This window comes from Chinchilla lanigera, unplaced genomic scaffold, assembly GCF_000276665.1.
Source record: "Chinchilla lanigera isolate Chin_1 unplaced genomic scaffold, ChiLan1.0 scaffold00120, whole genome shotgun sequence".
NCBI lineage: Eukaryota > Metazoa > Chordata > Mammalia > Rodentia > Chinchillidae > Chinchilla > Chinchilla lanigera.
In genome coordinates, this window is record NW_004955521.1 from 1,706,814 (window position 1) to 1,724,020 (window position 17,207).

The 17,207-nt window shown below is 35.9% G+C and overlaps 1 protein-coding gene across 8 annotated transcripts in view; it reads left to right on the forward strand.

Annotated features, from left to right (window-relative positions):
* Positions 1 to 14,998, forward strand: part of Csnk1g3 (casein kinase 1, gamma 3) — a 61,722-nt gene extending 46,724 nt beyond the window's left edge. For 5 of the 8 annotated variants that reach the window (XM_005409308.1, XM_005409310.1, XM_005409314.1 and 2 more), the window contains 3 exons: positions 3,466 to 3,572; positions 4,106 to 4,129; positions 12,610 to 14,998. In XM_005409308.1, the coding sequence (XP_005409365.1) occupies positions 3,466 to 3,572; positions 4,106 to 4,129; positions 12,610 to 12,664 (186 nt within the window). In that variant the 3' untranslated portion in view covers positions 12,665 to 14,998. The remainder of the gene's footprint in view (positions 1 to 3,465; positions 3,573 to 4,105; positions 4,130 to 12,609) is intronic. The other 3 variants (XM_005409311.1, XM_005409316.1, XM_005409312.1) reach the window with 1 other exon arrangement.
* The last annotated feature ends 2,209 nt before the right edge of the window (positions 14,999 to 17,207 follow it).

The following is a 17,207-nucleotide window of genomic DNA, read 5'->3' on the forward strand; positions in this document are numbered from 1 at the left end:
CAAATCAGGTTTTTAAAATGCAGTTTTAAGATGTCCCACTGGCAGCAGATAGTGCTAAGTTCTAGTTCCATTGTAGCTGTGCCTTTCACTGTAGCATACTCTGTGGAGCTCATTTTTACTTGAAATTGTGAGAAGAGAGAAGACAAACACTAAAGGTACTACTGTGTTGAAAACTATTACATAGTATGTGTTATACTTCCAGATTGTTTGGCATTCTCTTGTAGTTAGGGGGCCTTTGGTTGCATAAGTTGATTTTTGAGCACCTAAGGGAAAAGAAGAAATAGAATTGCAAATAGTATGAAGGATGTGCTGTGCAACCAAGACACTGCTGAGGAAAATGAAAGAATACCATTGTTATAATAAGTGAGATATTTTGGCCAATAAATATCACACCAGAAATACAGGTAATGATAACAGGAAAAAAATACAGGTAATGATAACAGGAAAAAAAGATTAGACAAAAGTATCTCAGTGGTAAAAAACACAGAGTACATCATTAAACGTCAGAGGAATAATAGACAGTAGTCTTAAATAGTTGGTGTGAATTTCTTTGAAAAGTATATTAACTTACATTTAAAAATTGTGTGTTATCTTTGTACTTAAATGTATGAGAATAACTTGTGGAATTAGGTACGACAGGCAGGCGTCTGTTAAATGAGCTGTGTTTATCTCCCTGCCTACCTGGGACTGTTTTCCCAACACAGCCTGCTGAGCTCTGGTCGTGAAGCTGGAGTCTGGAGTCCAGTTGGCTTTTTTCTTAAGATAAGAACTGTACTTAAGTTTCTTGTCAGGTTGGGAATGGCAGAGGAATTCTTCAAGAATAACAACAGTAAACCTGTAAAGCACATGAATTATTTTTTCAAATGTCAAACCTCAGAACATCTGTCATTTTTCTATATTTCATTAAAAGAAACTACCCTTTTTCTAGTTCAAGTATAATTCTAGAAATGCCACCTAAATTCTTTAAATTTTGACTGGAAAACTGTGTGTGTTTTCTTGGTTGATTAATTTAGGCTTCCAGGGATATAATGACATTAAAATATTTTATTTTCATTTTTCCTAGGCAAAATTCCTTTGTAAGAAAGACTTCTAACTTTAAATGGGAACATTTTAGTGCCATGATGACTCACAAGTCACTATGACAAGTAGGCTGACTTTATGGAGGACAGCAGCAGTTTTATATCTTAGCTCTGATTCATATTGATTCTGTTCTGATCCTAGGGTATTGACCTCTTCTCAGGTTAGAAGGATCTGGGAAACCCTAGAAAAATTACCTATGGGAAGATGTTCTAGTTTGCTTCTGGTCATTTGAAACTTTTTAATAACGTGAAGCGTATCAAAGTCAGCTATGAAGTCTTCCCGTGAACTGAAATCAATCAGATTATGTTATTTCAATGCATATGTAGTTACTGTTGCTGGAGAATATATAGTTACTATTATTGGAATTTGAAATATTTGAATTTTAAATTATGTAAGGAAAGACATGTTAGAAAAGATACCTACAATTAATTTGAGGTCGAGTCTCTAGCTACCTAGGGTAAAGAAAAAAGAGAAACCTGTTGAATATTACATTGGAAGAGAAATGGAAACTGTTCACTGACCTGCCTTTAACCATTGTGTGCTCTAACATAATAAGGAGAAGAATCTTGCTCCTTTTCTGCTTGGAGCAAGGACTCTTGACATTTTGAAATTAAGAATAAAGAATCAAATCATGTTCAATAATTAGAGCACATCATTATTTTGAAATGTTTTCAGAAAGAGAATGAATACTATAATAGCTAAGTTGTCCTCTCTGTTCCTGGGGCTTCCTGTTTCCCCCTTTCTGTTATTCTGTTCTTTGTCAGTTTTTCTCTTTATTTCATTCTCAGGGTCACATAGTTGGTAAGTAGTAGAGCTGGGTTTTCAGGCTAGATGTCTTAATCCAGAGTAATCAGCTGCTGCCAGTTGATGAGCAATGCTCACAGAATACATTTTTCTAGGACTTATTGGTAAGTTTCAAGAGATTGCTTAGTAGAGTTCTAAAGTTGAGAGAGAGAACAGATTGCAAATAGTGAATAAATTAATGAGAAATTTTAGAAAAATGCAAGCAGTGAGGTAGGTTTTTTCCCTTTGGTGTTAGTGATAAGAGGAAAGGAAGAAATAGAACTATAATGTGAATTTGCAGGACCAAGAAAATTTGTAGAATTTTGTTACAATCTTTCTCTTAAGATTTTGTGCATGTGTATATGCATGTAGGAACAATACTTTGTGTCCCTGTTCTATGGATGGTATAGCACAGAATGAGATGAGGTTCCTCTTGTTATGAAATTTAGTTTTGATGGAGACAGAATGTCAGAAAGAAAGAAAAGAATGAGAACATACATGCTAATAAATACGAAGAATTTATTAAATAGAGTATAACATGAAACTGTACATGCAAGTTTTAGGTGATGTGAAGAAAGGTGTTCTCTGAGAAGCTAAATAATAAGAAAGCTAGTAAGAGTATTTTAGGCAACAGCAGTAGTGTTAAAATTGTAAGTTGGGAAGAAGCTTGACATATTGGGTGGAGGTTAATGAACTGAGGGGAAGGTAGTATGAGATCAGAGGGATAGTCAGGTATTAGGTCAGGTGGGTCTTTGTCAGTTGTGGTAAGGAATACAGATTTTATTGTATGTAAAATAGGAAGCCAAAAAAAAAAAAAATAGGAAGCCAACAGTTGGAGTTTTAAATAGAAAATTGTACCCAGTATGGTTTACATCTTAAAAGAAGCATCCTGGTTGCTGTGTGGATAATATACTTTACTTAGGGTATAAGTAAAAGCAGAAGATCAGTTTTTGCTTTTACTTCTGCTTTTGTTCTTATAAGAGATTTCTGGTGGCTTGGACTGGTGTTCTAGAAGTAATAGAGGTGATGAGAACTGATTAAACGTGAGACATCATTGGGGGAGAATTTAACAGGGCCTCTTAGTAGATTAAATGTGGGGTTTAAGTCAAAGAGAAATCATAGTGACTTCTTCATTGGAGGATGAATGATGTTGCCATTTATTTAAATTGGCAGTATGAGGTTGCAACCTGAACAGGATTACAGGTTAAAGGGAATGCTGAATGGGAAGGAGCAATAGTAAAAATTCTCAAGGGAAGTAATTTATGATATAGGAATGAACCAAAGAAAGCAGGTACACAGGAAGGAACTGATTAAGATGTTAGCATAAGAGTTATTTTTCAAAAGCATAAAAGAGACAGAAGACAGAACATTTTAAATGAAAGTAAATTGAATAGCACATATAAGATGATTTTGATCTTTAATAAAATGCTAGTCTTATTACCAATTTCAGGTATGAACAACTACCTACTAATTGTTTTGTATTTCTTATAATAATTTTCTAACTTAAATACTTTAACCTTTAATGTATATATATGTGTGTGTGTGTGTGTGTGTGAGATACAAATATATAATATTTATATATTTTTTTCTTCTGTAAAACAGGTTGTAAGTTCTACCAACGGAGAGTTAAACACAGATGACCCGACTGCAGGACGTTCAAATGCACCCATCACAGCCCCTACAGAAGTAGAAGTGATGGATGAAACCAAGTATGTGTTAGTTTTGTTTGTTTTTTTAATTTTTGTTCTTAAACTATGCATGTGGAAGATTTATTGTAACATATAATTATTTCAGAATTTTTTTTTTGAGAATAGTTGCATGTCAAATAAATGGTATATAGTACTTACTTTAATCATTAAGTTTAATATAGTGTTATTCTAGTAAATATTTTTATGCAAAAATAGTTATTTAAGAACTGGCTAAAATTCTTACTTAAAATTAATACCATTTTTAGTTTCTGGTATTTAGGAATGTTGCATGAAAGTTATTGCTGTACTATTGATTATCCCTTTGTCTAAAAGTATTAGAAAAATAAATTTGTAGAATGCTGCATGCTTTACTATTTGTTTTAGTTTTAAAAATTTAAATTATAGTAATGCTGCTTGGAAAATGAAGCATGAAAAACGTGATTTCATTGTGGGCTGTTTCTGATGATCTCTCTCTTCTCTCTCTGTCTCTGTCTTTTTTCCTTTGTTTTTTATTTTTTTCTTTTCTTTCTCTTTTTTCTTTTTCTTGTGTATAGCTGCCAGAAAGTGTTGAACATGTGGTGAGTTCTCAAGCATAGGCAGACAGAAATAGCTCCATTGACTATAGAGATTTAGCATCATTTTGGATTTAAAAAAAAAAACTTCTAAACATAAAAATTGCAATTGGTAAAATATCTAAAAGTATTTGCTATTAACGGTAGCTCTGAAAAGTAGACATCATTGTTTGAGGAGCTCTTTTGCCTGCTGCAACTGTTTGCTTCAAGTGGCATAGATTGGAGGCACTTTTTAATTGTGTAGACAGCATGCCAGCCCTGCTTGTACTTGCACAGGTGTTTTGTAATAGTTTTTGATGTTTTAAGTAGAAAGATAGGTTTTTAAGCTTTCTTTTTTCTGTTTGTAATTATTGAATCTGTATAGATGATCCCCTCTTCCTATAGTATCACTAAAATAGTATTTTATTTACTAACCAATTATCATTTGTCATTGAATACAGTACTGATAAATTTCATAATAAACTGTAATGAGGAGTGTAATGTAAAAACCATCCAAATAATTCCTGATCATTGCAGATACTATGAAAAAACTATGTTCTTCCTACTAGTGGTAGAGAATTTAAGTTATTTTCTGACATTTGTCTTTAGTTGTAATACTGATTTAAAAGACTTCTCAGTTTCAGAATAAATTTCGGGTCAGACTTGGTGTGAATTAGGGAAGTTGCTTAGATTATTAAATTTTGAAGCATTTTACTTATATGCCAACATTATATAATTCGCTAATAGCATGCTCACTTGCTGGATGCGAGATGAGGAAACATCTGTGGATGCTTCTCTTTAAAGAGCAGTGTTTTAAGTATTCCTTTTCATCAGTTTGACTCTAGAATTCATTGACAATGTGACCCAATTTAGCATATTTTGTGATGTAACTAGTTATGTACCAGTTAGCTATGTGTGTTTTGTGTTTTCAGATTAAAAGTAAAAACACCAGCTTCTGTTTGTGAATTTTAGGTGCAGTTACAAGAGGAAAGTCGGGAAAGTAGGGCAGCAGTGCCACAGATAGAATGCACATCTCCATAGTTCAGCAGTGCTTGTAAAATGTTACTTCTGACACATATTTATTACTTTATCGAACTTGTTTGTTTTCCTGTAAAATGATGCTAATCATATGAAGCTTATAAGTTACTAAGAAAATCAAATGTTATGAATCTCTGGTGTCTTGTCTTGCACAGGACAGGTGCTTGGTCACTTCTCTCCACCTGCTTACTTCTGTATCACCAGCTGCCCGTGACCTTTCTCATCTGTGCTTTTTCCAGGCTTGTGCTTCCTCTTTTTGTGTTTCATGTTTTTATTTTTGCACTTGCATTCTCTGCAACTGGCTGTCTGTGTTCACATGCTTCTAGATCCGCTTTCAGTTGGATCTGCATTTATCCATTTGATCTTTCAGCAGCTACACTGCTGAGATTTCAGAAATATCTAATACTGTCCTTGCTGTTAGATTACAGACTAACAGGAAAGATTGCAGTTGTTTTAGCATATACTAATATATGATACATACTATTACAAAGATATAAAAAGCTTAGAATATGTAAAGAAAAGGATTACTTCCTGATCTGAATGATTGGAGAGTGCTTTATAGAGGTGGGTGTGAAAAATGACAGAGTAATTTATTTCATTGGGATGGGCATAGGTATGAATGTTTAAGGGCTTAGGGGTCTCTCTCTGTGGGCGCTGGAAGGTGAAAAAGAAGATTGTGGTGGGAAGGCTATTCCTGAAGACATCATTTTCCCTTTTTCAGAGTATTGTGTTCATATTTCTTGGTATGACACCACAACCCTTCATCATTTTCATAGTGTGCCCCTTCCTACCTTTCTAGCCCAACTTTTCATTCCAAATCCTATACTCCATTAGTTTAAGTCTGACTTGGTTATGTTATTCTTTTTATGTATTTCTTGCTTCATGTAATGTTCTGAATTGCTTGAAAACGAGACTTTTTAAAATTTTTATATCCCCAGAAGCTGAACCATTATACCTCCACAAGTTATTACTAAATAATAAACTAAATAATGTGGAATATATATGTGATGGACTATCATATGACAGTATAAATAAGAGAAATTTAAAACATGCTAGGTCACATAAGCCAAACAGAAAAGGCCACGTATTATGTGTATTATGTGATTCTGTTTAAGTAAACTGTGCACAATAGGCACAAAAATTAGATTAACGCTTGCCCAGGGCAAGGAAAAGGAGGATGGGACTGACTGTGGATGGAGAGCAGGGTTTCTGTATGGAGTGATGAGATGTTGCAGAGCTCAGTAGTGGTAGCTTACAGCTCTCGAGCACAGCACTACACTGAGCACTTCAGGAGCAAATCACATCTTAATCAAGGGGTATTGAGGAAGAAAGGAGAGCAGTCCGCGATTTCAGTGGAACTGTCCTGTAGGTGCGTCACAGGCGTCAGCAAAACTTCTCAACCCCCACCATGAAGACCTTCCCTTAAACACGTAAGGTTTTGTTGTTCCTTTAATTAGAGTAATTCCTAACACACCAATAAGTTCATTCATAAGTTTCTTATATCTTTTTAGGGTATGATTAATACATGTGACCATGATTTTCTTTTCCAGATTATATCATGTGATTCTCTTCAGTTACCATTCTGAAGAGAACCTGTTACGAGCTTGAGAGTTCTCTTTCAGAAATTGTTTCCTTTCTTCTTCCTTATGATTGGCCAAAATCCCTCTTACCCCATCAATTAAAATGTAATCTGTGATGGACAGCTCAGCATTGTCAAGTTTCCTAGTACCTCATTGGGGCAAACATGTGATTTCCAGCTGAAGGAAGATATTCTCTCTGCTTCTATATGAAATGACCCCTTTGTTAGTGATGAGATTCTGCCTTATTTGTTGACTATTACTGAGACTGTTACTTCACGATCATACAAATGATAGTGCCTTCCAGGTATTTAGATCAAGCCTTTCTTTAATCACTTTTTAAGCAGTTTCTTGTTTTCTTTCTCTTCCTTTCTCATTTCTAATATTTACTAAAGAAATTGTGTGTTTAATGTGAAGGCTTATGTGCCATTAGGAAAGACAGAAAATACACCAGTAAGATTTATACAACTCTTGTCTTAGAATTAGTCATGTGGGGAGTTTTACAAGTGTACCAATACTTAGATCATATTTTCAGAGCTTAGGTTTGACTAGTTGGTCTGTGATGGGGTTTAGTTTTCAATATTTATAAAAAGCTTCCCAGGTGATTCTAAGGAGCAACCAGTTGGTCTAATACTGCAGAACAGGAGAGGAATAGTTTTAGAGAACAGAGCACACACTTGTAACTGGGAAGTTCAGAGAGGTCTGTCTTGGAAAGGGTACATTTCCACTAATTCTGCAATGTGAGCATGAGAGGAGGGGACGTTGGAGCAAAGAGGTTGAGTGAAGATGTGGAGTAGCAGTGGAGCAAGGATGGAGCAGAGTGAGTCTGAGGAGCAACCTGTGGAGTGCAGGGTGCAGGGACAGGCCATGTACCCAGGCTCAGAGGGCTGTGGCTCCCAAGTAAGGAATGCAGCATTATCTTTGTGAGTGCAAGGAAAGCAAGCTGTGATGATTTAAAACCGGGAAGCAGTACAGTCAGGTTGAGCCTTAGGAAAATTAATTTGGCAGCAGTTGTGAGGCTGTGTCACTTCCTGGCATTCATCAAATTGTAGAAAGTGGCTTAAGAAATTGAAATTTCCTATGAATATAGATAGAGAACTTATACTTTAGGTCAGTAGTCTCTAGTGATTAAATGGTTTCTTAAAAGTGTATTAAGATAAAGTCTGGGTCTGTTCATTCTGGGAACACTTAAGAGACTCAAGTTGTCATAATCTCTGGAGTTGTAAAGATTAGCAAACCAGTGTTTTCTCAAGAGATCATTTTAGTGAGAAAGAAAAGCATTAAAATTATAGTACAAAGTGATAAAAATTGTGTAACTGGTGCTTGGAGGATGGTAAGTGAATTTTAGGTGTAAGGAAGACCATGTGTAAAGATACAGGGATATGAAAGACGATGTGGTATTTTCTTAAAATGGCAAGTAATGTTTGCTTTAATTAACTCCTTCCCTCTTCCCCATCCTCCCTAGTAGAAGATGAGACTGAGATGAGTGTGGACATAGAGTAGGAGCCGGTATTGAAGGGGGCAGGTTGGAGAGAAGATTGACTTAAGACTGGGATTCTCTTAAAAGGCTCTAACAACAAGTGGTGGAGGCGAGGTGAAAGTTTCTGAGCTCAGGCTGAGCAGATGGGAAAATTTTGCAGTCATCCCAGACTGCGAGGCTAATTGCATGTGGATGAGAAGGGTGAAACTGGAGGGGTCTGTGTATCCCTGTCTCTCTGATCTGAATTCTTCTTGCTCAACCAGTTTTTTTCTCTTTTTAAGTCAAGAGATCCAAAAGACATAAAATAACTTTAGGTATTACTTCAAGTGGAAAAATCCTTTGTCACCATATAAAAGTAGGTTCTGTATCATCAACCCAGGTCAGGAAAGCCTAGGTTCCAGAGTCCTAAGAGAGTATCTTCTGGAAGATAGAGTCTGCCAGCCAGAAGGGTGGAATGTTAGGACCAGAACCTTGGCCATTACCTTCTCTGTTTTCCGAAGGGTTCCAGACTTTGATCCATGGTCATTTCCTGCTTTCTGCCTAATAGTGTTTAAAGAAACAACCTTAGAATTTATCAGAAAAAAAATTGTTTATTCCCAAAGGATTTTTAGAATGGAGATACAGCTTTGAAATGTTAAGTTAGCTACTTCATGTCAGAACAGGAAGCTGACTTGGGAGAGCATGTTGGCCCCTCGGACCAGGTAGGAATTATAAAAAAAGCAGTGAGGAGGGGGATTAATAAGTATTTGCTTTAAATGTTTGGTCACCTTAAGCAGTTTCTCCAGTGTAGTTGTCAGTTGTATAGATCTGAAGAGTGTGAGTCATTGTGTAAGAAAATATAGTCACTGAGCAGCCAGAAGCAAGAAGCAGAAAGCATATTTAACAGTTTTATAGGTGTGGATAATTTTTTAAGTTCAGGTAATTGAATTTATTCATAGAAGCAGTGTGTTCATATAATCTGTAAGAACTGGTATGTGCTAATTCTTGGAACCCTTGCTGCTATTCGCAGTAATTATTAAAGGTAACTGGTGCCTTCAATCCCTTCCCATCCCTCCCTGTTTAACCATGCCAAGCACTAACATTGCATTCTTTTCACACCTTTGCCTAAACCGTACAAGTTGAAGCCCAGAATGCACATAGTATCTGTGGTGTTCAGTTATAGGAAGGCATGGGTCCACTTATTTTCCGCGGAGCTCTAGATCTGAGGCTTGGTAGGCAGTGAGGAAACCAGAGGGGTAACCGGCAGTTACAGCTGGTGACCAGTGCTTCCTACCTGTGGGACTTGAGACTCTTGTTGGAATCTAGTGTTAGCCATTTTTCTTCAAAGCAGCCTCATGTGGGCACTAAAAGAGTCATTCGGTGAGGTTTCACTAGAGTTTGTTACCAATAGATTAGAACTCTGGATTTAGAACATGCTTTAGAATTTTGATAAGGGTTTTTTTTTAAACTGTTAAATTTCTGAGGCAAATCATTTATTCAATAAATTAAATGAGTGCCAATTTTAATTTGTTGAGATATATTTGTGAGAAAGTCTTTATAAAGCTTTCATTCTAGTGTGAAGGGAGACAATAAGTATACAAGTAAAAGAATTTCAAAGTGGTAGTAATGAAAGGAAAATAAACCCATAACATGATAGAGTACTATCAACCAGAACTGTTTCATATTGAGTGCTTCAGTACTGGATGTTATTGAGATGAGGTCATTTATTAATCATTAAGACTATAAACCAGCTGTTTTAGAAGTGACTGTTGTATCAAGAAATCAGCCACAGGTTAAAATACCAGTGTATTTGTAAACTCCCAAATGTGTATTTTGAGCATTTCTATAGTTGAGTACATTCATAGTGTATAAAGCAATGCTGCCCTCTGCTGGTAGTCACTTTAATAGCTGCCAGCTTTTGCAAATCTACTGTAAGAGTATACTGTATAGTGGGGTTTATTTCGAAAAAATAGTTGTCTTTTTTTATTGTGTTTGAGTAAGGGGCATCTACCATGAGAATTCAATTAAAAATTTTACTCAGTTTCGAATAAATGCTTGCCGTGGTTTTCTGAATTCAATAAGCTTATTTTATCAAGAGAAAGGTTAAGAAATGAGAACTTGATTCTCAGAACTGGAAGTAATGATAGAAAAATAAAATAGGCATGTGGATCACTTATAAAGGTGTGGAAACCCTGGAGCTTGCACTTGTTTGTCGAAACTTCTATTAAGTCTCCTGTTCTAAAAAGCTTACATAACTCAAAATACTTTTTTAATAGAAAACAAATTTTAAGAATGTACTTTTGGATTTGAATTGCCAGGTAGTAGTATTTAGGAACAATAAATATTATTAAATATTGCATTAAATATTTAACCATTAAATAATTAATATTCAATATATATATATGTAGTAATTAATACCTTTCCATTGTAATATGACCAGATTCTTAAACTTCATATTGCAAATATACTGTTGTAAATATTTGGCCTGTTTCTCCTAAATACTATTTTTTTCACAGCTTAACTTTTACCATATTATGCTTAGTACATATATTATGCTTAATTTGTAGACCTTGAGTTAATACCCTTTAATGAATGTGGATTGATAAGAATTACAAAAGCATCTTCATAAGGTCATAGATGTATGGTCTTTGAATTGACGGCTTTTGATGATAGAAACAAAATATACACACACTTGCACACCAGACATGAGGGGAAAATTCAAAGAGAGCCAATGTGTTTTTTGCATGTACCAAAAGTAAATTCAAGCTTAGTAAGTAGAGGTGACTTTTAAGGGTTGCTATAGTGCCTGTTATATTGGATGCTCTGATAATGTCTTAGGAGACAAAATACCCAACACCCAAAGTTAAGGGAGGAAAGGTTTATTTAGCTCACAGTTTGAGGCGGTTTCAGTCCAGAGTCAGCTGGCTCCAGGGGAGGTGGCATGGCAGAGGGGCAGCCATTCACAGTGGGCAGAAGGTAGCAAGGCAAGCAGGAGGAAAGACAAGCTTCTTCCTGTCTCTTACGTTGTATCCAGGCTATTGAGTTAGGGTGCTGCCACACCAATCAGTGGACTGATTTAGTAATCACCCACCCTTACGCCTAGCACTGCACCACGAATCAACTACACTCTGCAAAAGTCTCTCCTATGACTGCATGAGGCTTTAAGGGAACATCTAGGCACAAGCCATAACAGCTAAATTGACTTTTTTTTTCAAGTATAGAAGAAGAAAAAAGCCGTACCCTCATACCTTTATTTGAAGGAATGCTGGGCTTTTAGAATATGTGGAGGGAGCAGGTCTGAGGAGAAGAAGTAGAACAGGGGGAAGAAAACAGGTTGATTTTCATTTTGAGCTTTTGGGGTGGGTGCTTTGCAGTGGTTCTTACTAACTTCCAGTTTATAGCAGCCTCAGCATCATTCCAGGCAGCTAGGATGTGTTGCGTCTCACTGTGACTAGGAGACTGGTCATGAGACTGTGAGAGGAACCAGTTCTCTCGGAAATCTAGATTTTTTTTCACCTAGGAATAAAAAGGAGGACTATATTACTTTGAATATATAACTTTTGAATTATAAACCCGTGTCATTTTGATTATGCTCTTTTAAATGATTTAATTTTACTTTAAAATAACTTAAACTTGACATTCTTTAACGCTTAAAGAATTAAAAAGTGCCAGTCTTGGCATTCTTTTCAATGTATTTTCTGTCTTTCAGTTTGTAGATATGATGGGAAGTGTTCATTGATGAATGTATTTTGTTTGTTTGTTTGTTTTCTTTTTTGTTGCTTTTTTTTTCCAGAACCGGGAATCAAACTCATCACCTTGCGCTTGCCAGGCAGGCGCTGTGCCGCTGAGCTAAATCCTCAGCCCCTTGCTGAATGTATTTTGGATTTCTCTTTTTAACTTTGGCATGTGAACTGTTTCTGAGTGAAAATGAAATCCCAGTAGTGGGTCATTATTCTGTCAGTACTTTTGGAACATGTATAAAATATGAGGAAGAAAGGGCGAGGTTACAGGCTTTGAACTTTATAACTGCATGCCAGGGCCAGAGAGTATTGAGCAGCCTACATTAGGTGTCACTAGTCAGCTGGATTCAGAGTATTGCAACTTCTCAGATTCTTGGCGCAAAGCTTTTGAATTTAGTGGCTCCTTTTTATGTTGTGTGGAATGTTGGTGTAACTAAAAGGCATGTTGAGGAAATGTAACTGTAACTCTGCTGTAGTTCGGCTAATCTCTGCTTCACTGGTGTGCTCACTGTTTATATTGCACTAGCTTGTTGCTTTTTAGAACACTTAGGTTAATGTGATTCAGCCTTTGATAATTTTAGTTTTTTATTTTAAAGAGAAAAAAGTAACAAAATAAGAGCAGCAAAGACAAAAACAATAAAATGATACAGAATTTCATACTTTTATGATAAAGAATGTTTCCTTCATCTGCAGGTGCTGCTGTTTTTTCAAACGAAGGAAAAGGAAAACCATACAACGCCACAAATGACTGGAGGCAGACAGGCCGTGGGGAGTTACTTACATGTGCATCTGCTGTCTTGTGATTAAAATCATCTCTGTAGTGACCACATATATTTTCAAAGACTCACTCTTAGAAACAAATATGTCATACTTTCATACTTCATTTTGTGGTTGTTGTCTTACATTCATATTTTTTTCATTGTTAACTTTTATGGAAGCTTTAAAGTTTTGTCAAAACATGAGTGCGTTGCTCATCAGTAAATGGAATGGACCAATGAGGTGGTATTGATGAATACAGTTCTGTAAGACATTCTTCAGAAGCTCTTGTTGTAGTGAGCAGTACAGTATCTTGTCAACCAACTGTATACCTAATTTGGTTTTTGTATCTCCTGTAAGAGCATAAACAAGCAGGAATTTTCTTCCTAGTGGATAATGCAGTAGAGAAAAGAGCCCCCCAAATATTTAAAAAGAAAAAGGCTATCCTTTGAGAAGTTCATATTTTGTGACATTTGCATTGATTTCAGTATTACTGATGGTACTGTTATTCATGAGTCATTCTAACATTGTTTCTGTGGAATCATGGTACAGTCGCTGCCCAGAGGTACTGAGGAGACCACTCTGCGGCTTGGCAGACGGTGGAGGAGGATGTGTCACAGGAAGTGTGGGAGATGTGAGTTCTGCTTTTGTAGCACCACTACGTGAAGTACAGTGCTGCAGAAGTGGCAAAAGTGCTTATTTTTTAAAATGCAAAAATATTTGTATAATGTAACTTTATGCTTCCACACAATAATGTATGTTAAATAGCAAGAAATGAACTCATTGAAAAGTGGTATATGGTGGAGTTTTTTTGTTTTTTTTTTTTTAAGTACGCTAAGGAAAATAAATAAATGTGAATCTTGTTGCAAGGTATAAGGTTAAAGCCAGAGGAGATCTCACTGAAACCTACTGCTGAGTAATTACATTTCCCTTAACAGAAAACTTTGGATGTGCCATGCAATGGTGTTTATATTTTGTTCTTCGATTAAAAGACCCCCAGCAATAAAAACTGGGTCACTCGGTTTCCCTCTGTACACATTATTCTCTTGTACTCAACTTTGCTAGTTCTCTGGAATTTTCCTACTCTTTAGTATAATTGTAATGGTTGAAAAATATTTTGGAGAGGATGGGTCAGGTGCTTTGTCTCCATAGTCTTTTGAAGTGCCTGCATATGAACAATGTAACAGTTCTGTAAAAAAGGAGGCCCATTCCACTTTTCAAGCATGCTTTGTTTTAAGCCATAAAGACACAGGTGTACTTTTGTCACATTCTGCTAGCCAGAATTTTTGGGAAGGAACAAAAAGACTGACTGGAAAGAAAATTATTTTGATCCAATCTCATGTTCATCTTTCATTTATGAAATGTTACTTATTCCTTCCATGCATCTCTTGTCTTTAAGTGTGTACCTCCAAGTATGCTTATTTATTTTTATTGTCTCAAGGTAACATTTAAAATATGTGTTAAAGTAAGTGAATCACATTTTTTTCATTATTACATTTACAGGGATTTAATTGTACTTTATAATTTATTTTTCTTATTAGCCAAAAGTTCAGTGCATTGTTTTTCATGAATTAGGCACCCGTATGAACACCATAAATCAGGACATTGTTTATTATTGTTACTCTGAATCCTATCAGTGATCTTTTCTTCATTTTTAAGACCTACACTCACCCTAGAAAACACTTGCTGTATAATTTGGTCAGTCGTTTCCATTCTGTGTATTTGTATACTGTCACAGTGTCTTAAACTACAGGAGTTACATACTGAGTTTTTGTTTTTGTTTGCTTTGAGCAAGGTAGATGGATGTTTTGGCCATTATAATGTGAAACCACTTCTTTCTTTACAGTATTTGACCAAATTTGTGTGTCTATGATATTTGTAAATACATGCTATATCTGTATTTCTTATCATAAGCCTATTTAGTTTTATTCTCAGTAGGGTTTTCGGACTGTACAGTGTTTATATGATCTGAATTCCTTATACATAAGAAGGTGTGTATATTAATCCAATTATGGACTTAAATATTTTAAAAGTATAAATACCCTTATTTGCTGCAAAGACCAGTGTGTAGACATTTGCTTTTTAGCAATATTTTTAAGTGCTCCATTTTAATGCCAAGGAATAAGTCTTTTGGCAACACAAACTGGTCAATAATAGGTAATGCAGGTATGTTCAGGTTAGGCCAATGATGTTTTGCATTTTTATGCTTCTTTTCTGTCAACACTAATGAAGTCAACATTGCCTGAATGTCTGAATAATGAAACACATCCCTGTTCAAAAGTATGTAACTGAAAAAGAAATAAAAAATAAAGGTAGTTTTTCTAAACTTGTTCTTTCCCCTTTCCTCTAATTATGCATGATGCCATTCACTCTGGTAGGAATTCTAATAATTCAGTTCATATAGACTATTATATGTGGGAAGCAGAGGTAAAGGAATATGCTTTTGCTCGTCCTTTTGGTTTGGTTTGGTTCTTTGTTGGAACACATAGAAGGAAGGACCTAAGATATATTTGTTTTCTTTTCTTTTTTTTTTTTTTTTTAATAGTTTTCTAAACTGCGTAGTAGAGCAGTTAGGTAAAGCTATCTTCGAAGAAACTAAGATAAACAATTTTATTTCATTTTGAAAATGAAATCTTAACTGCTGTATTCTCAAAAACTCAGCATTAATAATCCAATTTTAGGTGAATAATTTTAAAGTCATTGCAGATAGCATATGTTTGCAAGAGTAGCTCAGTTAATCATTGTGCTGGGTCCTTTAAGAGGTTTCACCAAATGACATTAGTGGTGCGCTATTTGTGAATAGATAAGGCAGAGGAGCACAGAACAATGTGTCCTTTAAACACCAGACGTTAGGAAGCAGCAGAAGCCCCAGGCATGCTGGTACAAGCCTATAATCCCCTGCTGTTCAGGAAGCTGAGGTAAGAGGATTGAAAGTTCAAGCTCAAGTTCAAGCCTTAGCTACTTGGTGACTTAGCAAGACCCTCTCTCAAAAAATAGTGAGTAAATAAATGAATGGGTTTGGGATGTAACTCAGAAGGCTCTGGGCTCAATCCCCAGTAACACCCCGCCACCCCCGGCAAAGGAGAAGGATCTGAAGGTTGCACAAACCTTTTACAAGGTCCAATTTAGACAAATAGGGAGTTTCAATTTTAGTGACTGAGTAGCTGCATTAAGGAGAACCTAGTGAACTGCAGGTGTGGCTAAATAAAAGAAGGTACATCATGCCATTTAACTGCGGGTCCAATGCTAAACTGGCTTTAGGTATGTTTAATCCTGTTGCTGAGGTTGGAAGCTGTCTTATTCCATATCTCATGGTTTTGCGTTTTGCTGCACTGCTTTCACTTCTCATGTATATGGTAAAGTGGCCTCAAAAGCCTCAGACATTTTGCTACGGTAAAGACAAAACCATTTTTCTCAGCAGTTCCAGCAATATCCCAACACTGCCACCCCCCCCCCCCCCACTGGTTTACATGCCCACCACTGAGAATTACTATGGAAAAGGGAATGTGATTTTCTCAAAGAATAGCCTGATGAGGATCCTCCTTTAGAATACACTTCAACTGAGAAATGAGGTTGAAGAGGTTTCACCCAAAAATAAAGGCTATTGTAATCAGAAGGAGAATGAAGAACTATTCATCAGGCAAAAAAATAGGAAATGAGGCTGTTTTATACTCACACAATGAGCAAACAATTTTCACAAATAGTGAAATTCAAAATATACTAACACTTGAATGCATTATACTGCAGTTATAATACCAGCCTATTATGTTAAGTATTTAATTATTTTAAAGGGGTAATACTCAATTTTAACAGTTAAGTGGTGTTTGAATTAATGGAAATTTCCTCTGCCTTAGTATCAAGGTCCAAACATGGAACTGGAATGATAATTAAGTTTGGAAAATATATCTACTGCAAATTTGAGGATAGAGACCTGCTTCTTCAGACTTGACAGTGTGAGGGTTGTGTAAGTTGACATTACTTGTGTTTCACACAGCACTAGTTATCAAAGTGGCTTTGTTGCAGTGTGTCATGTGAAGGTGCTGTTTTGCAGTGGAGCTTTCATGTTTAATTTATGATGAAACATCAAGTCTCCACAAAAGCAAATTTCCAAACCCATCCAATGTTCAGAAATAGTAATTCAGTGTGATTTATCTCATTTATAAAAATTTCGGTCTTGTTCCCTGGGGGAGGGGGGGAATCAATGAAACTTTGCCATCAAATTTCTGTGTAGTTGGGCAAGTCAGAATATTCAGCTTTGATTTCTGACAAAGCTTAACAGATCTGTTGACAGTTAATTAAAACTATTAATCCAATAACATGATCCCTTCAGATACTTTTCACAAAATATCTATTGATAGCACAATGTATAATTATCTCTCTTTTGTAGTGTAAGTGATGGGTATTCAGTTGCAGTTGGAGAAGCTGTGTTTGGAGGTCCTTTGCAGAAGACCTCATCAGCCTTTTCCATTCTGAGTGAACTTACTCGTTGAGGCTAACGATTTTCAGTCCAAAGATTTTTGGTACCAGTATTCAGC